This window comes from Chaetodon trifascialis, chromosome 10 (assembly GCF_039877785.1).
Source record: "Chaetodon trifascialis isolate fChaTrf1 chromosome 10, fChaTrf1.hap1, whole genome shotgun sequence".
Lineage (NCBI taxonomy): Eukaryota > Metazoa > Chordata > Actinopteri > Chaetodontiformes > Chaetodontidae > Chaetodon > Chaetodon trifascialis.
Window position 1 is genome coordinate 6,743,013 of NC_092065.1, and position 23,276 is coordinate 6,766,288.

General features: G+C 43.1%; 1 protein-coding gene across 6 annotated transcripts in view; it reads right to left on the reverse strand.

Moving 5' to 3' along the window:
* The window catches only part of srpk2 (SRSF protein kinase 2), a 71,102-nt gene that overhangs the window by 26,320 nt on the left and 21,506 nt on the right, over positions 1–23,276 (reverse strand). Inside the window, exon 1 of one of the 6 annotated variants that reach the window (XM_070972188.1) lies at positions 22,289–23,018. The exons of 4 other annotated variants lie outside the window; for them this stretch is intronic. In XM_070972188.1, coding sequence (XP_070828289.1) covers positions 22,289–22,326 — 38 coding nt within the window. In that variant the 5' untranslated portion in view covers positions 22,327–23,018. Of the gene's footprint in view, positions 1–22,288; positions 23,019–23,276 lie in introns of those variants that run through there. One more of the 6 variants, XM_070972187.1, reaches the window with a different exon arrangement.

Sequence of the window (23,276 nt, forward strand, 5' to 3'; positions counted from 1 at the left end):
CCATGGCAGTCCAACAAAATCTCATGTGTAATCTATTTTGGTCTTATTATCCCAGTGGTCACAACTGTTTGTATGTGCTTTAGAGCAGTGGTTCCCAAGCCAAGCGGCTGCAAACTCAATCTGAGGGGTCATTGATGTTTTGCCAAATTACATTCACTTTTCAGATGTTCCTTTTTTCTTGCTGATAATTTCACCTCTCACAGCCTCTGAAAATTACTGAAATAAAACAGAAAAGTCACGCTTTGGCTGACCTTATCCTAAGCATATGCAACCTGCAGACATGTTCCAAAGGGTCAAGTACAGTTGGACGATTGGACAAATACAACAGCTATTAGCGATTGGCTGAGCCCATTTTTTTTGTTTCTTCTTCTTCTGCGAGCTAACCCAGGAGCACAAAGAGGCCAGTGACAGTAGAAGGGGATAAACAGCATGTAGAGCAAGAACATTTTCACATGTAACTCTGTGAATTAAGGCTTTATTTGGACCAAATGAGAGCTGGATGTTGGAACAGTAGAAAGACTAGGAAAGAAGATTTGGTTGAGTTTGAATGAAGTGTGTTTTGTGAGGAGTTAAAAAGGCAATTAAGCTTGTTTAACTTGACTTCAGAAGGTGTTCCTTTTAATTTTCCTGTGTAATAATGAAAAAAGAGGTAAGAATATTTCCTTTCTTGCCATTTTGTGAGTTATTTTGTTTATCAGACTAATAGATAATGAAGTGAACTCGCCGCTCGCACACATCATTTACTGTGACTGGAGAATAGAGTTGCTTTGATTGAGGGACATTTCCACATCTCATTCTGTTTCTGTCAGATGAGCTCTCCTGTCACAAGCCTGTTATATCAAAACAATGTGTGATGTGCTCAGGGGTGAGAATATAGCTCTCACATTCACTAGCTGACATTTTCAATCAACCTTATCGTGACTCAATCGAATCTTCACTTTAAGACAGCTCGATGCTTCAGTGATGTCTCTGTGAGACCAAAGCTGGGCCTGAGAGAGCTCGACAAACACTGTTCATTCCGCGTCACCTCGCAGCACCGGCAACATGATCAAAATGAAGACAGAAAGTATATAAAAACATAAACACACAAAGCCAGGGCTTGTGAGCTCTTATAAAATTGCGGTCACAGGCGCAGACACATGATGGAGCCTCTTGGTACGTTGCCATGGCAACTGCAGAGCGAGGGGTGGAGGGGGGTATCTGAGACACAAAGTGTTAACGTGGTGGCAAGGCTGAAGCACACACGCACACACACATCTACAAAAGCAATGATTCTTCCAATGCAGCAGCGAAGGACAGAAGATAACTTGGCATTGAGGTTTCATTGCTATTTTACAACTGACACACACACACACACACACACACACACACACACACACACACACACACACACACACACACACACACACACATGCAGCACAGGGCTGTGTCCTTGCGGTGGGATGCTGCTTCCTTACCAAAGCAGTCACGTACAGAGTCATACATCACATCTATTAGCTCTGTGCTTTTATACAGCTCATCTTGCCATTGGCTGTGTGAACACTTAGCCCCACATAACTTTGTGGACCCGAGCCGAGCAGCAAAAACATTAAGATGGCGAAGACGCCACAGCCCGAAAGACAGACAGGCAGAGGAAGGAAGGACGGTGACCGAATGAAGACGAATTGATCGGGTGAAGAGACAGAAAACAGAAAGAAAAATGGTAGAGATGAAGAGAGATAACGTAGAGGAAGGAACTCAGGGAGGACGACAGAAATAAGAAAGAAACAGGAGGTCAGATATAGAGAGAGAGGAGTATAGATACAGACACAGGAAGAGAAAATATGGAGGCAAAAACAAAGAGAATGATATAGAGAGACAGGTAAGAGACATACAGAAGACAGAGAGACAAATACAGTACACAGACAAACACAGGTAGACAAACACAAGCAGAGACAGAGGAAGGGAGAAAGAGAACAGTTTACTGTACGCTGACGAGCAGAAAGGCCAGTCAGAACAAAACCAAGACACAAGCAGAGAACAAAAGAGAGACGAAATGCATAAAAGATCAAATCAGGGAGGAAAATATACAAAACAAAGAGCGCCAAAGTAAGACTTCTCCACGCATTTGATGCACAAAACCTTTATACAACCTAACACAGAGACCACACGTGGGTGTGTGCTTTTATCAACACTGATCGATCCACAGCGAGACATACTGCTAACCATTCCACCTTAAATTACACTGAAAAACAGGTGGAGGTGGAGAAAGCATTAGTGCTGAGCAAGTGGAAAACACAGGCAGTAACAAACAGGAGGCTGACAACAAGCTCATCTCTGAGCGGCAGAACGGCGAGGGCATTACCTGCAAACATACAGAGCAGCCTTTATGTAACAACATGATTTTTTCCCCTGTTGTTGTTTGTGTAAAGGTGAGATGTCACATTCTGTTTTTTTTTTAAAGATGCAAACTCACCACAGCGATCCAGAGAGCAACTCAATGACAGACTGTATTCCAAATACTGCATTAATTCATTCTTTCACTCGTGGCACTGTGCCATGCCGGTCTTCACCCCAGAGGCTGATATGGCTGCCAAAGTCCACAGACATTCTGCTTGACCAGTGCTGTAGTGCTTCACGGGATCATCTCCAACACCGAGTCCTTGTTTAATAGCCTCTAGACAAAACAAGCCATTTGCACTTTTCTTTATCATTTCAGATCAGGTTTTTAATGATTGGAAACTGAACCACTGCAATCAGTATTTTCAACTAGCCATTCTTAAATGAGCCACTGAGGTTGAACAGCATGCAGGGTTTCATGCCAACCAATCAGCTATGATTAGTTCCGTCCTCCTGGTTAAATGTCTTCTAATCAGTTTCCTCCACTTATTGGCACTAATTTGCACACTAGGAGCATCAATTTGCTCTTCATCCAAAGGGCGAGCTTCTACCTCGCCTGTGCCCAGCAGCTACTGCACTTTTAATGCTACTTTTTCCACTGTTTACACCGATTTGGATCCAGTTTCTATGTTTTAAGCAAATACTTCTGCACCTGTGAGCGACACTTTGGATAATAAGATAAAAACAGAAATTTATTTGGTGAAAATGGATGATGCACAAGAATTCAGCTGGCTGTCCACACATGAAATATTTAAATTTACTTACAGAAAGCCTGGGAGATAAGAAAAAATCCTTCCATGAAGATGAACTTCATCAGGCTTTTTATGCTTTTTTGAAACTATATAATTTTGCTTTACCTCTTGCATGTGTTCTCAGAAGATGCTTGTTACATCTTTTGAACGCTGAACAATTAACCGTGCCTAATTCACTAAAAGTGGTGAGAAAAGCCACAATCACCTACACATTTGTACCGCAAGTGGTAGTTTTTAAAATCACATCAATTTTTTTGCATAACTTTTAAAAGCTTATTTCAACCATTTTAAATAGCTGCAATAAAGACCACAAACAACACGAAAAAGCTATATCATATTCGGTAAACTCTGCATTTCTGAGCCTGGTGCCTTTCATTTTTGTGCACATGTTCCACAGTATCATAAAGGTTTGACTCTGTCTGTCTGTCATTTTTCTCATTGCAGGCATACCAGTCACTTCAAAATGAACCCAACACGAACTTAAGGTGGGTGTAATGGAAAAGCTGTGCTGATTATCAGGATCACAGTACTGGTTCAGCTTGACAAGTGCGTACATGTGCATGTGTGTGACCACCTCATCATGAAGCCGTGTGGGAGCAGCAAATATGAGCCGCGAGGAATGCCCTGTGTGTTTTAAGGTTCCTACGGTCATATAAAAGTGGCTGAGCTTCTAAAGGCAACAGTCGCGCAGTGACGCATGTTTAAAATAGGATATTCAGTTCAGATTTAAGTTAAATTAATATATAATTTAATTTCTGCTTTGAAACTGGTAGCGCTGTTCCAGCACATGTGATTGTATGGCACAGGTTGAGACAGGAGCCTTTCAGCCTATAACCCTGCACTGTGGAAGTAAATAATTGCAGAATGTGCCTTGTTATGTGTGTGGACATGCCCAAGCTGCTTCTTACACCCTAACCCAAGTGTAAGTGTGATGTGCATGGATCTGAACACAGGCGCTGCCCGTTTTCAGTCTTAACTCTCACGCCCCAAAATGGCATCTGAGGTTCCAGTGTTAGACTTACAACAGCCCAGCACATTTTTCTCAGCCTGCATGGTTTACTTTTAGCACACAATTAGCAAATTAGCTCACAAAAGAACTGCTAAAGAAGGCATTTCTCTTCCCACATACAAGTATTTATGTACACCATGATTAGTTCAACACAAGCCTGCTAGAAACGGTTGTCTTGTTGTTAGTCAGCAGAGAGCAATGTCCAAGCTGCTGATCATTCACACCTGAAGACCAGCCGTGTCATGCAGTCTGCAGAAGCTCATCGTAACTGCAGAGGAAATGTTACGTTGTGCTGGAGGGATGTGGAGCGTACTGAACAAATAAACAGGTGTAAAATGAGTTATTTGACAGAATCCACAGGGAGGAGATGGAATCTGAGACACTACTGAAGAGTGGATTCTTCACCAATGGTAGAGCAATTTTCCTACCACTACATTCCTCATCATAACACACTGTGTAATCGTGCCTGAACAGCTTTGTTGCTGTAAACTGCTGACGTGACAGTGTGTAAGAGTGTAGAGGTAAAACAACTTCTACATTTCCTTCAAAACAAGAATTCATTCTCTGAGAAATTGAGCTCCATGTCCACAGCTACAAGAATCCAGCGTCATCATGACTATTAATTGTTTGCAGTCGACATCAACATCAGCATCAACACTAGAGCTGCACTGACAAGTCCTAAAAATTTTAAGATGGGTCATGAATATACTCAATGCTTTCATTTTTAAAGGGTAAATAATTTTCCAGGCCCTGTTTCTCTCAGACTTTACCCAAACAGGAGTAAATAGTGTTTTTGCCAGGGACTACTTCCAGCTGTGATCTGGTCCCTTATCAGTATTTACAGCAGCAGGGTGGCGTGTGGAATTGGCCATGTTCATTAAAATGAAAAACACGTCACTTGGTGCAAACATGTGGCACTTGTTACTTGTTTTTTTTTTTTTTTTAACAAATATGGAGGTTTATGGCACAGAAGATGAAAATGAAATGATCCGCATAGTTAATATGTTTTTCTCATGTTAATTTCCATCACATGAGTAAATCTTAAAGACAGAATATGATCAGTCTCTAGTGTTGTAGAAGAGAGGTTGTGATATCTCAAAAGTCTGCACAATCCGTCTCATTTTCTTCTGATTCCAGTCCATACATATTTTTGGCCTGTTTTTGCTGCTTGTGGGGCGAGTCCTCCATCTGAAACAAATGAGCAGCTGAACCAGTTAAAAGAATTCCTCAATCCCTTATCTATTCCTGTTCACTTGTGAGGAATCTCGGTCTCACAGTGGTTGCCCCATTTAATGACACATATCTACTGAGAGTGAGAAAGAAGAAAAGTATGAGGATTTTTTTTTTCTTGAAAAGATCAGTGAAAAGAATGAGAGAGAGTTACTACAGGGACTTTTTTAACAACTATGAGTGCCTTTTTTAACATTTTCAAAAGTTGTGTCCATTGTGTTTGTTCTTCCTGCTAAAGTCCGGCCAGACTACATGCAGCTGTGCAACACATAATTACAAAAACACATTATTCCCATGCATCTTGAACCTATTGTCACATCTTCTTTGAAACTTAATTACATTTATTTTACGCAGCAATCCTATGAACAAGACAAAGGAAATATGAATCGCAGCTTTCTGCTTTTTGAATAACTGGATTGAATAATTAAGTCCACATGCCTTCAGAGGCTTGACATCAGTAACGTATCCTGCTGTTAATGACAAAGAAAGTCACACAACGTTGCTAACACATCTCCGAACACCGAGAAGCCATACAGAACAGCTGACCGCTCCAAACTTGATGACTCATCCTTAAACATGTCTCGTTATCACCAAGGTAACAGGTATTCCTTAGCAACAGGAGCATCATCCTCCACTCTCGATGTTAAGGCGTGGGTTTCAGACCGCGGGTGTCCTTCAGCTCTGCTTAGCCATTCCGATGGTGGCGTCTCTAACGCTGATTGATTCATCGTTAATCTTTCATTCTCTCCGTCTCCTCGTCTTGGCCCGTGTCGGCAGGACAGCTGACTCATTCTCTCCTCTCCTCCAGAGTATCTGTCTGTGTGGAGAACTGAGATCTCACCGCTATTTTCAGGACGCAGCCGGCTGTCTCCGGCTGCGCTGCCCCCACATAACCTCTAGCTGCACATTACGGTTCTGCGGGATCCTGTTCCATACCACCAGCCATCAGTTCAATGGTATTTTCACAAGGTGCAATGCTCGATTCCCATACAGTACACGGTTCACTGTGAATATGAAATGTGGCTGCTGCCATTATCTTGAACTTCTGTTTTTGCTTCAGAGGGATCTTCACCAGCAAACACTGTGATGAAGACAAAGCAACGAGGCAAGAGGCCAAAACAATATCAACCCTTGGACATTTAAAAGAGTACACTGATGTAGCTTTGCATTCCTATAACACTGATGGACTCGCAATGGACGGCTGAAAAGAAAAAACAAATCGATGCAGCAGAACCAGAGATATAGTCGTTTGTATGCTAGTCGTGGCTAATGTAGCAGTGTCTCCCACACAGACTATAATTCAGCAGGCCAAGTATACTAAGTATGTTTGGTGACCCTTCTTAGCCTTTTTTGTTTTTATGTTTTTTACCCATGTGAACGACAGCATTTGCAATCGATTAACTCGTGGACAATCTCCCTTTTCTACCTGTTCATTCCGCTTTCACAAGAAGGGGCTGCTGGCAATTGCACATGTGATGCAAACAAATGCAGGGAGAGCGAGAGAGAGACGCTGTCTGGTATTTTGTCCCCCTTGTAAATGCACTGATTGTGGTCCGGCCTCTCCTGTTTAACGCAGCCCTACTTATGCTTGTAAATGCACCTGGTTGGTGCCGATTTTTTCACGCTGGTTTTGGTTACGTTATTAACATCAACTCTTCCACATGCAGCATCTGCTGCTGTGAAAACAGAATCATGGAGGTTTTGTTTTTCAGACTTTATAAAACATATGGCTGAAGAAAGTCAGCAGAGCAGACACTTACAGAAAGAAAGAAACAGAGAGAGGCAGGACAAGCCAGTGTGTGTGCAGTAGAGACAACAGGTATCGGCGTGCGCTGCGTGCGTTGCGTGCGTGCGTGTGTGCGTGTGTGACCAGGTATTTATCACTCACCTGCCTTATGGGGACAAAAATGCAGGTCCCCTTAATGTAAATGATTAAATTTTAGGGTGCAGACTGAGGATAGGGTTACGGGTTAGATTAGATTAGGTACAGGGTTAGGAATAGGCAAATAGTGGTTATGGTTAAGGTTAGGGTAAGGCTCCAGGAAATGAATGTAAGTCTATGTAATGTCCCCACAAGTGATAAAAACACATGCATGCGTGTATTGGGAAAAGAGCACTGAAGGGAAAAGCAAGGTGAGCAGATTCAAGCAGATTGTGAGTAAACACTAAAATAAGGTGAAACAAGATACAGCCTTCCAGAAATAGGGTAATGCACTCTTTCAAATGTTTGCAAGCAGATGGAATTCCCCTTTCAGGCATGTGCAGGTAAGCTGGCAGGAGTCATATCAGTCTTAAATGTCTATCAAAGTGAACCTGGACACTCACTCATGCAATTCTACTGTAAAAACACACTGAATACGTTTTTTTAGGGGCAAACACTCTCAAAATAGTTTCCAGCTATTTGTGGGCAGCCCTAAGTGCAATGCTGCTGAGCCGCACTCCTGTTAGTGAAGAAGGAAAAATCTTGTACTATTTTAAGATTCAGGGGTTGTATTGACTTTAAATCAAAATCCCAAACTTTCCATCGAGTAATATTTTTATAGCTTAACACCTGAGAGTGGTTTTTGTTTTCCCTCCCTCTGGTGTGTCTGCATTTTCAGCATTCTTCCTGGAACTGTTTAGAATACGTGAGCAACTAAAATGTGAGGGGTCCCCTTCAATAGCCACCGAGGACCAAGATCCATCGCATGGAAGGAACGTCTCAGTGACAAGACCAGTAACACTGACATCACAAGAGACTGATTCTGTAAAACATGGGGCCTGTGCAAAGCAAGCGGCTTCTAATTAATAGACACAGAAAAACATAAATAGTCTGCTTTTGTGCCGCAGGGTTCAGGCCACACCAATCTATAGAGGCTGAATCGACTGATTCCCCACAGGCAGCCGATGGATACAAGACCACACGCTACACTGCAACAACTGAACGCTACAGTAAATATATGACGCACAGCGTACGTGTATGCATACAGGCACAAACGCAAACACACTTAAAGATGACAGGCAACAAAGGCTAATGAGCAAAATCCATTCAATCCCCTATAGAATGCTCAAATATAGAGATGTCAGTGCACTAAAATAAACTTGCAGCAGGCAGACACTCATCTGTGACTGCATGGAAAACCCTTGTGATAAAACCAGTTGACTTGGAATAAAATTTGCATTGGAAAACAGGAACAGTGCTCTGCATGGCTGGTGGGGTGGCATATGTGCGCATGTGTTCACAAAACACACACACACACAACGCCTTGAGGCAGTGGAAGTCAAGTGACATAGCTGCAGACCCAGTAGAACAAGCACATTTCTATCTCCAACACACAAAGACCAATACCCACATCCCCAAACACACAAAAAAAAACACATGCACACTAAGAAAGTCACATTCATGTTCATATTTGTGTGTTTGAGTGTGTGTCATGTGTGTTTTCTGTGCTCTGTTGTACAAAAATCCATTAGCCTATGGTTCATGGTTTATTCTGCTCAGTCTCGAAACATCTAACAGCAGTTCTTACACACAGAGCCGATGGGTATCTGCTCTATCTTTCATTGTGCGGTGCACTTTACACTCTGCACTCTGCTCTCTATTGTGCACACATTCACTGCATTCTGTATTTATACATTCCAATGACGTCAGCCAGCCACAAAGCCTGCCTGTTATTGTGGAGGTGACATCCGCCCACACTAACTTACAGCAAGCGAAAGCATCACAAGAAGTCTTTTGCATGTATGTCACTTTCAAACGTGCTGTCAACACATAAATACACAGTGACATACTCTAATAATGTGTTTCCAAACCCATTCCAAAAATGTTGGACACTGTATAAAATCTAAATAAACACAGAATGCAGTCATTTACAAACAATTTGTGTTTACTAGCAGTTTTACAAAGTGTTCCTGAGCCCATGTAGTAACATCCTTTATCCAACCATGTGTTCACAAAGTGGTGAACCTCGCTCCATGCTTGCTTGTGAACGAGTCTTTCCAGGATGCCCCTTAATCATGATACTATCACCTGTTACTAATGAGCCTGTTTACCTGTGGAATGATCCAAACAGGTGTTTTTGGAGCGTTCCACAACTGCACTAATTGCACTAACATGCACTAATTTAATTACGACAAACAAAAGAATGAGAAGACATATGGAGGAAAGTACAGTGCCGCAGTGTATTAAGAAAGGTTAGTACATTTATTTTTTGCAAGTTTGAGGTTGTTTCAGGGAAGCACAGTTGTAATTCATAACATTAATGAAAGTTTTCTGCTCACTAGGATCCCAAATGGAGTGGAGCTCCTGTTAATGTTATCAATTACACCTGCATCTGTTTAGAGTTTACAAGAGAACTTCTTTGAATTTCTGTCTCAAGCTACGTCAGTGTCAATGTCAGCAGTCCTGTTACGTTGTTTTCCTCAAAATTAATGCCAAATTCAGAAGAGAGACTAATATAATTAGCTTGGCATAAAGAAGAAAGAAAAAAGCTGCACTTTTTTCAGATCTACAGTGAGGTAGCAAAAGTCCTCTATTGTCACGATCATGGGTCATTCTATATCTTTTTCTGCAAATGTCACAGAAATGCATTACTTGGATTATGGCAAAAAAAGCAACATTTAACCCTGTGTATTATTAACTGACTGAACTTAACGCTGACTGTAATCCACGGTGATCCAAACCCTGCAAATACCTTGCTGAGATGGAAATTTCTTTCCTAAAAAGATCTTTAAATCTGCCCAAGTCATTAGAAGCAACAAAGAAGAATCGTGTAATTGCTGGTTTGAGACGGTTAATTGTTAGCACTGCTGCTGCAGCCCGCTCACCACTCCCAAGGGGCTTTATTGATAGCAAAGACCCCATCTCGAGCTCACAGTAACCCTCCTGAAAAGCAACATAACATTATTAGTTTTCTGAAGCAGGCCTCAAATGATTTATATTAATCACTGCCAATCAAAGGGAATGTCACCATTAATGAGATCCATATACATAACCGCACCCCAGAACTACAATAAGATATAATATAGGCCTGTCAATCTAAGGAAAAGCCAAAATGGAGAGCTCGTTTTCATGCTTTAATGTGGAAAGCATTTTTCCATGTTTGCCTCCAGAACCACAATCACTGTAATTTCCACAGAACAGCAAAATTGCAGAGGTTTCCACTGGATTAAATTCCTCTTCATTTTTAGCTTATTCCCTGCAAAATGCACATAGAAGGGCAAAAATCAAGGTTGCTTAATTTGAACTGCTGTATTGATGTGTTTCAGAGATAGATGTGCTCCTGAGATTCAGCTCATGACATCAATACAAAGAAGGACGTCTTAGAGTTAGCAGCAATCACTGCACCATCTCTGCTGTGACATACCCAAGCCTGTTTGCTGTCTGCAGCTTATTCAGCTGCAGGAATACAAATAGAAACATGGTTTGGCTGGATTTAAACCGCGAGCTGTGGCCTCAGTCACGTGCGTCCTCCACAACAACAACAACAACAAGAAAAGCTTCAGTGCTGGAAAAACATTAACTTGAGAGGAGTGCGAGAACTGGTTAGGACTCCTTTTTATTTCAAAAAAGCTCTTTCTGACAAGAAACTCCCAGAGCACATCCTTTGATCTGCCCCGAAAAGATTTTATGTGAAAACCACGCATACAATATGCTCGAATAACAGCTTTCCTAATGTTGCCTTTTCATACATTAATTTGGCACAAAACAACAAAGACATTAGAAATTGTAAATGGATCACAACCAAGACAAATCTTGCTGAATACATACAGAGCATATCCTCACATTGGAGCTAATTCTATGCCAGTTGACTAATCAATTAATCAACTAATTGTTGAAGCTCGAAAACACTTCCTCAAAAAAACACTTAAACTATTCAGAAAAAAAAGGCCCTTTGGTCTTGACAATGAGACAAATGCAAATCCTACCCAGAAAACGCCAAAAAAATAACAAAATAATTACAAAAAATACAATTAGAAGTAAGACGCTTTTTTGAGTAATGTCTGCAGGTATTTCTTTGAGGCTCCATCCCAACAACCTGCAACAATAAAGAAGGGTAGCCTGAGAGGCCAAACTTGAACCATTTTGCATTTATGGACATTTTTGGACCAGTGCAGAGACAAAAAACAGCATTTATCCTGTTAGTCCCCTCAGTGCAGTCCCCCCTTTGCTTCGCTGGCTCATTCTTTGCTCCCCTGCATGAGCCTAGCAGAGGACGACATGAGGGATACCTCGTTAAATAAGATGTTAAGACAAACCACACGCCATAGTCTGGAGACTTAGCTTTACCAGCTGAAATGAGAAGTCACACCCTGTCTCGAACCTTGCCCATTAGTCTTGTCAATCCAGGACCCCTTCAACACTATTTCTTTCTTATTCCTTCCCCCTCTACCTGTTTCGGAGGGCCCTGTGGCGCAGGCGAAGCACACACAAAGCCAGTCCCCATTTCTTCTTAGTGGTCAGACTCGGGTTTAACTCCATAGAGAGGGACAGACAGACAGACAGACGGATGGACGGACAACGCAGCAGCTCCCGCTCTCAGCTGCAGATTCACAGATACAGCAGAGGAGGGACGAGTCGAACCCAGCCTTGAATTCCAGCAGAAGTCACGTGGAACTGTGACACCCACCTGCGAAGGATCCCTCTCAATGACCGCTTGAGTTTTGGGTGTGTAGGCACGAATGCACACACAAACTACAACATAGTATGTGAGCATCTATTTACACTTAAGAGCACACGCACACACAATATCTCACATAGGGCTCAGAAATGCAGCACCCACTACACATTAGCACCTCTCCATCTAAGACCATTAAAACAAAGCCGTTCCCTAAAATACACTCTGAACACACTGAAATGACATCCACTGCAAGGAGTCAAAGCTTTATGTGCAGAGTGGAACTGGGGTCCCATGGTGTGTGACGGGGGTGAGAGCTGCCCAAAAGACGAGCTGTGTTATGTGCAAAGCTAGTCATAATCAGTGGAGATGATTAAAAATACGGTGTTTGCTCCCAGGTGAGAAAAATCACATGGCAGCTATTTGTGACCCTCATCAGGTCACGTGGTATGAAGAGAGGAAGCGGTGGTTAACACAACTGTACGTGCAAAACTTCAGCCGTAATTTTATTATGTTATTCTGTTAAGTGGCTTAATTAACCTATTCCAATTCTGTGTGCATAAAAAGAACAGGCTAAAAGGTGAAATTCCTTATTGATTATGCTGAATATATGTCACAGGACAAGGCAACAGGATGATGAATTCAGACGGCCTGCATGAGAAATGAAAGCAGCAGTAGTTGTGAAATGCTATCAATAAGTTTTGGGGGGGAATTAGAGCACTTGCTCACTTTATTATTTCAGGACCTGTATAAGGTTTCTGCAATATCCCTGTGGGACCTGCAGTATCTGACATGGTTTAGTTAAATACTTAGTGTCTTTTGTACTACGTGTGCTGAATAACCTAAATTCTAACGTTGCTATAATATTGTAAAACATTCCTCTGGTATTTCACATCATCAGTATTGCATAGGGCTGCATCTAATTATCATTTTTATTGTGATTGATCCGCAGTACATTTGTGCGATTAATTGATTTAGTGTATAAAATGCAAAATTTGGAAAATGTGAATTTCCCAGGGCCCATGTTTACATCAAATTCTTTGTTTCACTTAATTAACTGTCACAGAATTACATTTCAAAATGAAATTTCTTTTCGTTTGAGCTATATCAGAGTCAGAATTGGTTTATTGCCAAGAAGGTTTTTACATAACTATTTTTGGTGTATTTTGGTGCATAACAACAAACACAGGAAGTTAGAAAATATAGAGTGAGATAAAAAGCAAGTACTCCAAGTCACGAAGCCTCCTTTTTGATGTTTACTGAAGGATGAGTCCGCTCTGGTGTCTGTTTTTGCCAAGTTGAAAGCCACATTTTCCAAGCAGGACAATGAAGGCTGAACTACAATGATAGAAACCCAGAAACTATTCACGTTTGAAGCTCGAACCAGTCTGTTTTTGGAATTTTTGCAAATAAAAATGATCAAACAATTAGTCAATTATCAACAGAGCTGAATAATTTTTTGACGATGAACAAATAATTTCCACTCCTTGTGATTTTGTCCACATTTATTTCAGTCTTAATTAGTTACATAATAACATGAGTTCTTGTGGCCGCTTTGGTATGTTTTTCTCTCATATTTGCCAGTATAATATCACAGGGCCTGTGCCAATGAGTCTCTCTAAATTACAGAAGTATTCAGAACACACCCAGATCAGGATCGCCACACCCAGCCAGGCTGTGCATGGCAGCAGCAACAGGCAGACACACACCAGCGTGGCGTTACCGGACATTTCAGCCAGTTTAAACTAGAGGCCTGGACGTGAGCTGAGCGTGCAGAGCTGGCATGTTGACAATTTGGAAGAGTTTCCCAGGTCCAGAGCTCAAGAAACCCCACCTACTCAGGGCTGATGCAGAAAGCCGACGCAAACAACACAACACACCCGTAACCGTGCTGCAGGAAGAGGCAGAACAGTCGAACAGTGTTCTCAGACACAACAGATGAATATTGTTCTCAGTTATGCAGCAGACGAGTGACTCAGCCCTACAGGGCATAAGGCGTTGATGAGAGGGGTTATGTGTTTGTGTGTGACTGTAGGAGGAGACAAAAGGAGACAAAAAGTGGCACCTTCCAATGCAAACGTGTTATCTCTTCACATACATGCATATGCAAAGCCACGCAAACAGACACGTCTCCCCACAAACACAAACAGGCCATTATCATTCCACTGCTTCACTGCTGCAGCATCGGTAGAAATTAGTCCCCCGGTGACCTAGCATTACCCAACACACTGCGCAAGTCTGCAGAGAACCATCTATCTTCTCCCTCCATCTTCCCTCCTCTCCTCTCCTTCCCCCCTCTGCTTTTTATCTTTGTCTATCCGAGGCTTCCCAGCCGTCTGCATCAGCTCTCTCCTGAGGTTTCTGCTGTCCTTTCCCGTTCTCTGCTCTCTACGTCTCTCGGTCTTTCTCTCTCTAGCATTCTTCTTTCGGCTCTATCATCCACCTCTCAATCAGTTCCTCTCTCTCCTAGGGCTATCCTTGTACCACGTTTCTCTGCTCCTCTCCTCCCCAAAATATTTTCTCCCTCTCCCCCTTCTCTCACCCTTCCTCCATTTCCCCGTTTCTGCTGAATATAATTTACACAGTGTCGTAGCAGCAAAGCCGACTCCAGAAAGGCTAATACGCTGATGGCAGATAGCTGTAAAATAATGAGAGAGAAAGGCCCTAGCTGCATGCTAACTATCCACACTGCAGCTAAAGGCATCACAGGGCAAGAGAGGGCAACTAAAGGAGAACGTTTTCCTCCATTTTTTTTCTTCAACAGGCTCCTTTTGCATAATGGGAATACTTTCTATTATTAGCATTCTTAGAATTGCTTATCAAAACTAACAATTTCCTCCAGCGCAGTCGAAGGCTAACAATCAGTGTTAGAGCCATAAAGGGGATATTATGTTATGTTATTCCTGTTATCAGCGATCAGAGTTGCAGGTAATGGCCAGTTGACTTGGCTATGCAATGATGTAGAGTCAGTACATTCAAAGGTAGACAATATAACTAACATGCACAAGGACTCACGAAGGTGTAATGCAACAGCACTCTAACTAGTTACTTTTCACAGTCGACAATACTGTAACGTAACAAGTTCCGTTTTAATGGCAGTGATCTTCTAATTCTAATTACTATTAAAATTAACATTACCCAACATAGCAACGCCCTAAAAATGCAAACAAGCCACTTTACAGAGCCAGAGTAAGACTGTTGCTGTTACCAAATAGGACGTATGTACAGCAAAGGAAAACTGGTGCAGCCAACCAATTTATAAATTCATACTGGATTAAAAGAAAGACAGCATTCTTCATCTTAGTTAGTTCCAGTTTTGATGTTGCACAGATGGAACATGTGGTGCACATTTTTATCAAGATGCATTTGACAGCCCTGCTACAATGACCTCCCAGCAACAGTCACAACAACAATGAACAGGACCAGTGCCGCCGCTAGTTATAAGACTGCTGTTACATGAGATCCTGTTCCAAAAGAGAAACTGAAACCCTCCAGAATGGAACCAACACCAGATGACAGAGGGAGATATGGAAGTTAAAAGAAAAAAAAGGCGAGATAAGCAGAGAGGATAAGGGCAGAAGGAGAAGAAAACAGAAGGAGATAGTGAAGAGATGAAGAGATAGAAATGGGACTGAGTGATCTGACGTGGGGAACAGCAAAGGAAAGACTGGAATGTTGTATATGTAAACACAGTGCGTCAGAAGGCTCTGGGAACACTGGACACAAAAACATGAAGGCAAGAGCAGCAGAACACTGGGCCTGATAACATGACAAGCGCTCATGCCTACTTTTTTCTACAAAGCAACATTTTAGTGGAAACTTGCTTAAAGCTTTTGCCAAAGCAGCTGAGTATTTTCAGAGCGAGCGATGGAGAAGTGTGTCATTATATTTGCGGTCAAGGCAACTAATGTGAAAGGGTTTGTGCTCTAGAATCCAGGCTTTTCATGAACTAGACTTGTAGTAGGGTCAACGCATGTAGCCAAACAGGCTTGTATCAGACGTCATTGCCTGCACACTGAAAAAGATAAATATAAGTAAAAAGGGGTTCCTCAGATGTTGTGCTGGCAATGCTTCTATGAACGAAATGTTCACTTTTTTTTGCCTCAGCCATGCTAGTGACATGATGGCCATGTCAGTCTGTCCATCCACCACTTTGGTCCAGACTGAAATGCGTAAACATGGATGGACTGTCATGAAATGTTTTACAGACATTCATGTTGCCTGGAGGATGAATCCTACTGACTTGACGATCGCCTGGTTTTTCATCTAGCGCCACCATCAGGTCAAAATTTCAGTTTGATATCTGCAACTCTAACAACATTCCCTTCAGCCTCAGCTGTTTTGTGGTAATTAGCAAATGTTAGCATGCTAAGATGCTAAACTAAGAAGGTTGGATGGATATGTGCTTAACATCAGCATGTTAGCATTGACAGTGTGAGCATGTTAGCATGCTGATGTTAGCATTTAGTTAGAATAAATACAGAACTCCAATAAATTCTCATGTTCTGTGACATGCAATCAATAGATTTCTTTTTCAGTGGGGAGTATTTTCATATGATATGGGACTGTTAAATTACAGAAATTCTGGATATTCTCCACAGTCACTATCACCCTTCAGTGTATAGATTTTTCATCCATTCTGATCTACAGTGCATCTACTAATGCCACAGTGTGACCTTTGACCCTTTACTACAGTTGCCAATACCCTGCCGAGGCACTCACTGCAGATCAGGTGCCTGGGTCCGGATCACATGACCTTCTCCCTGGGGGTATCGCCATGGCGATCGCATTAGACACACTAGTCGTGAGGTGTCTTGTTCATGGCTGCTATATGTTTGACTCAGTGATTCCTGTTACTGATTAACCACATAGGATTTAACTGAGCAGGGTGGAAATTCCCAGTGTTATTCTGCAGGGAGACGTGGACAAAGTTGTGCTATGCAGTCAGGTTAGACGTGTTTGAAAGCCTTGAATATTTCAAACCAGTTTTGACAACATATCCACCCAGAGGTGTACGTATTTACCATTGCTACATCTCTAAAAGGCCTCTGAGGGCTATGGCAGATACTGTAGCATGCGGGAACATACGTCCTTCTCCATCTGTCCCAAATGGAGACTGGAGGCCAAATAAAAGAAAAAAGAGGTGGCAGGAGAGAAAGTAGAGGCAATCACTTGTTTCTTTGCAGACATAAGACGGGGGCTGGTGGGGATAATGGAGGCCAGGAAGGCAGACAGGCAGACAGGCTGGCTAGTTTGCTAGCTAGCTCCCTGCCACGCTTCATTAGCTATTGTCATGTCGCTGCCTGGCAGGGGCCACTCGAGTGTGTATGTGTGTGTTTGCGCACCCTGCGTGTGTCTGTAGCGATGTGGGTCGGACCAGAGAAGATGGTGGAGGCCATATAGGCCAGTCGAGGCTACATACAGTGTGTGAATGTGATGACTGCCATCGCCCATTCCTCCATAGCTGGATGTTTTCTGCTGCATCGGTCTGGCTCACTGACCGATTGGACACATTCCAGTACTTCAGACAGCCTCCTTGGCTGCTCTATGTGCACTACACTTTCCGGCTTCTGTTTATCTTTTGCTGAAGTTTAATCTTTTCAGCTCTGCTGGCTTTTTCTAGTAGACAGACTTGGTTTACTTTTAAAGCTTAGAAAATTATTCAATGAATTGATTAGTAATGGGACAGAAAAGTTATTTTTCAATTAAAGCAAATGCAAAAAAAAAATCCTGGTTGTAGCATCTCAAACTTGAATGTTTACTGAATTGCTAGTCTTCCAAGATGGTAAACTGAATTAGGGCTGCAACTAGCAATCATTTTCATTATCCACTAAATTGTGGATTATTTCTCATCATCAAGTAATTGAGTCTAGAAAATGTCCCCCCGCTCATCACAATTTCCCAGAGCCCAAAGCCATATCTTGTTTGTATTGTCCTCTCAATAGTGCAAAACCCAAACAAAAGCAACACATCCTCACATTTGAGGAGTAAGAACGAGACTGAAATGATCATCAGTCATCAAAATAGCTGCAGATTATCTTTCTTTCACTCAACTGATTGGTTAATCTGCTCGCTGTCACAGCTCTAAACTGGAGATCTTTGGGTTCTGAACCTGTTCGTCAGACGAAACAAGCAATTTGAAGACATGACCCGAAACTTAAGATGGCATTTTTTATCATTTTGCTGACAGATTAATCAAGAAAATAACTCAAAATTATCTTTAGTGTCACAGAGCTATAATAGTCATATAAGGAGATAAAAGGGAGGATATTTGGATGTACCTGGAACCTGTGTTTTAATCAGTGTCTAGTGGATGAGGAGGAGATAAGATGGAAAACATCTCCAGGTGTGCGTTCGTGTGTGTGTGTGTGTGTGTGTGTGTGTGTGTGTGTGTGTGTGTGTGCTGCTGCTTCTGACCTCTTGTATCTAACATCAGATCATGGGAGACAACATTTATTTATTACATTTCTCATTTTACCTCCCACCTTTCCCTCTCACCTATCTCAACTCCTCCCCCGCTTCTATCCTTCTCCTCCTTCCTTCTCTGCGCCCGTGAAGAGTGGCAGCTTCAGTAATCACAGTAAAAACCATGCATCATCCAGTCACACTTACATGGTACAGACGCGCACTCACACCCACAGAACCACACACACACCAACGCTCAGGTCATGTATATGGATTACATGCTAATTTAAAACAATGGACCCACCTGTCATGTTTGACGTCACATTTTCAACAGCTCACCTAAGCTCTACACTTATTCAAACACACACCTGAGAATACACACAGACTGAAGGTGAGGTTGACCCAACATGTCTCTCTACAGCTGCAAGCAATAAACTCCTGACCTTTGGGTGTTTATTTGTGCAACTTTTGTTTAATCCTTACAGAAAGTCTCTTCAAAGGACATAAGCCCTCCACCCAACGGTATTGGTTCTGACCTAAACTGACGTGCCGTCACCCCACAGAAAGAAGCTTTAAGCCGCTCACACGCACCGAGGATGTCAAAACACATACATATCCTTATACGCGCACGCACACACACTCCTTGTGCTCCATCCATCTCCATCTCCGCCATGCCTCAAGTGCCAAGTTACACAACAGGGATCGTCTTCTTAATGCTGGAGCTCCAAGAGAAATTTGTCACAGTGCAGCCTCTTGCTCTTTTCAGCCCCAGCTCCATCCATCCTTTTGGTTTAACATACACAAGCCATCCAATCCATTCTGCCGTATTGTAGATAAACATGTTACTGCACATCCCAAATGAATCACTTCAGATCTGTGAGAGTGCGTGTGTGTGTGTGTGTGTGTGTGTGTGTGTGTGTGTGTGTGTGTGTGTGTGTGTGTGTGTGTGTGTGAGAGAGAGAGAGAGAGAGAGAGAGAGAGAGAGAGAGAGAGAGACGCCTGGGGCCCAGATGGTGCTGTAGACAGAAAAATTGTGCTGATATGTCCCAAAACACAGGAATCACTACAGTCCACACATGCAAATAAAAACAACAAATAAAAGTATAGGTCCAACTTCCAAATGAGTTCTTGCTGCCATTATCTGTATTGGGGATGCAAATAATTGTAACACATTCTCAATCCATCCATCCATTTTCCACTGATCAATTATGAAACGCCTGAAAGTAAGCACGTGTGTTATATTTACAGTGATCAAAGCAGCAAACATTTGCCATTTTGCTTGATAGATGACTACAATTTATGAACAAACAAGTGATGAATCCTTTTCTGATTTGCTATTTCATTAATCAACAAATAATGCAGAATTCCATATATCATTGTCTTTACATGTTTCTGTGGACGGTGGAATGCTTTACTCTACTTGCATCTCAATAAGTCTGATCTCTCCAACATATTCTTCAATCAATCTCTTTCTTGAGCTGCCAACTTATGCAAATGAAAAGAAGAACGATGCACTGAAAGAAAGAACTGCTGTGTTTGGTATCTGCAAGCATCCAGCCCAAAAGGCATCCCAGCTGTTCATGTAACACTCACAGAGCTGCAGATTCCTCTCTGATCCTCTGTGCACAGCTCAGCTTGTGGCATTCAAATACAGCTTTGAGCACAGAGGTATTAGCAGCTAGCCCACTCCTGAGGACAATAACTGATAGCGTTATTAGGTATTTATGAATTAATTCAGAGAGATGAAGAGATAAAACCTCATGACTAATTATACTAACACCTCTGCTAAGCTACTCCCAGACTGGTCAACCTGAGATGGAGAAAACAGGCCGTGGCACTGCATTGTTGCTGTTGTCATATGAGATGCTGCAGCCGTTAAAGAGGGCAGCAGTGTGTGTGCGTGTGTGTGTGTGTGTATACGCGTGTAGCTCTTTGTTGTGACCCGCCATGCAACAAGGGACTGTTGCATTATTTTTAATTACAGGCAGACGACTGTGACCCAAACAATAGAGGAAGAGAAAAACTAACCGAGTGATGAAATCCACAAATCTCACCACGCCAGGGCTGCCAGATGATACTCTATATTTATGTGTGTGTGTGCGTGTGTCTAAGGTCAGGAACTCAATTTTGCTTGTCTAGATGCTATAAATATAAGTCCGTATGCTCATTTCCACCTATGCACTCACCCATAGATGCCTTTCTACAGTACGAATCTGTGTTCACTGCCACGGCCTGTTCCTCCAAATTAAACCTCACTTCACGTCCATTCAAACTGCCAAAGTAACGCTGCTCTCCTCTGTGCCCAACTACCCATGTAATAATGCCTGATATTGTTAGTGCCCATTTACTTCTGCCTATCTGTGTGCCCACTGCGCCGTGTTTGAGTGTGCCAGTCTGGGGCCTGGCGCTGGGCTGTGTGGATGGCAGCGGCTCTGCCTGATCGTACTTGGCACAGCATCAGTGGCTACCTGAGTCATCCAGTCTGCCTGCTCCTCACCCTCCAGCACCCGTCAAATCGAGCTCTTTCCGCATTTACACACCGAAAGAGGAATGTGGGCTTGGTCCACATAGATCTGAATGGATACGGGTTCTTATGCATGCGGTAAAGAGGCTCGGACACACGTCACGACTTTGACCGATTCACGCTTAGATCCGCTGCTCAAAACAGAGATGGAGACTACCAACAACAGCACCTTTGTTCTCAAACATCTCCTCGTCTTCTTTTTTTTAAAGACTATGCTTCCTGAATTGACTCTGTTACAACTGAAGTGACTCCCAGAACTATTAGCAAGTACAACAACAGAGATTTTCTAAGTAAGGGTCATCTAAGCAACCCTGTAAGCAATACCACAGTGCTCACTTTGATCTTGTAAGTCTGCATGGGAGGGTCTAATTGGACATAAAGACGCAAATGACTAAAGAGGCCATTAATCTCCATTGAATAACAATGGTGGTATGGTTTCTGAATCATGGCTAGTCTATACATGTGTGTCATTGTGAACTATCCCATCAGGACAATTTGAAATGATGCTGATGTGTGTTTTCGTATGTATATTCAATTAGCCGCGGTGACAGACAATGCCTTGTGACTTTGTTATTCGTGCTTCAGACCGTTATTGGATGCTTTCACAACATGTAAATCTATGACGCACTGAACTCCTTCCAGCTGCTCAAAATGTGCTAAACCTGCCTGTGTGTGCTGTATAGAAGTTGTGTGGCCTTCATTGTTCAGTAATGCTATGCACTGAGGTGCGTCATGTGGCGAGCTGTTGTCTTGCATCGCTGCTGAGATGCGCTGCCGCCACCCCTTCTGCCGCCGCCGCCGCTGCTGGTGCTGGCTGTGCTAATGTTGACGTGTGTTGACACTCTTGCTGTGTAAGCTGTGAGCTCCAGTGCCATAAAGAGACAGTATGTCTGTGTTGGTGTGTGTGTTGGTGTGTGTGTGTGTGTGTGTGTGTGTGTGTGTGTGTGTGTGTGTGTGTGTGTGTGTGTGTTCTTGTTATTGTTGTCATAGATGTTTCAGCCTCAGAAGGCAGCAGCAGCTCCAGTGTGTATCTGTGCAGAGGTGTGTGGATTATGTTTTAAGAGGATGTGTGTACTGTGTATGCTGCATGTGTGTGTAAGGATGCTCTGTTTTAGCAGCCAACTGAAACGTTGCAGCACCATGCAACAATGAACTAATGCGTTTTTTTTTCCGCTCCTCGCTACAGTCAGACTGCTGTGACCCAGACAATAGAAGAAACCAGCTTAGGACACAGAGACAGAAAGAGAAAGAGAAAGAGAGAGGACGCACACGGTGGAGGAGCTGAGGGGGTTGGGAGTGAGGAAGAATGCAAAATAACAGAGAGAAAGAAGGACATGCACGCAGACGTATGAGGATGAAATGACAGACAAGGAGAGAGGGAAGGAGGTGTTACCTTTCGGGGGACGAGGATTTCTCCGAGTTCACGGACATGAGCGGTGCCTGTTAGCCGCTCGCTGGCCGAGGGACCACGGGAGACGGCGAAATAGAACAGAAAGATGCTGTCTGTCTTTTTTTTTTTACTCTTCTCTCCCTATCTCTCTCTGCCGGGTGTCTGGAGAGGAGAGGGTTACTGCCTCCCCTCCTCCTCCTCCTCCTCCTTCTCCTCCTCCTTGTCCTTTTCCCTCCTCCTCTTCCTCCTCTCTCTGTCTCTCTTGTCCTCTCGATTGGAGGAGAAGAAAGGATGGAGGACGAGGCTCCAGCAAAGGATAAAACAAAAAAGAGCAGCAACTGTGCAGTGCGCAATCTGGCCCAATGTGTGTGTCTGCCTGCGTCGGAGTGTGTGTGTTGAGCTGATAGCGAGAGCAGCAATGTCAGTCAGGCGCCCCTCCTCATGCCCCAGTCTCCTTCCTCCCACCCTTTCCTTCCTTCCTTCTTTCCTTCTCCTCTTTCACCTTGCCTCTCTCTCACTTTCCCTGCTGTCACTGAAGCTCCTTTTGGTCCTTCTCTTGCCTTTGTCTCCTTCCTCTCTGCTGCCGCTGGTTGAACCGGGTGATGAAATGAATGCACAGGCTCTCGATCCACAGTGTGTGTGTCTAGCTCTGTCTATGTCTCCCTCCCTTCCCTCTCTCTCTCTCTCTCTCTCTCTCTCTCTCTCTCTCTCTGTCTAGCTGGCTCTATCAGGCCTTCTGCAGCTCTGCACAACAACAGAGCCCAGAGCGAGCTGGAATGTTCCACTTGGTGCACAGGCAGAGGGGTGTTGGCCCGCCACAGCAACAGGAAAATGAATGCGTTTCTCCTTGAGGTGCACTCTCCCTCCCCCCTTTCCCCTCTGAATTAGTCTCTCTCTCTCTCTCTCTCTCTCTCTCTCTCTCTCTCTCTCTCCCCCAATTGCCTTGTTACGACATCCTGTATCTCAGGGCAACGCTGCACAGATCTGCCTT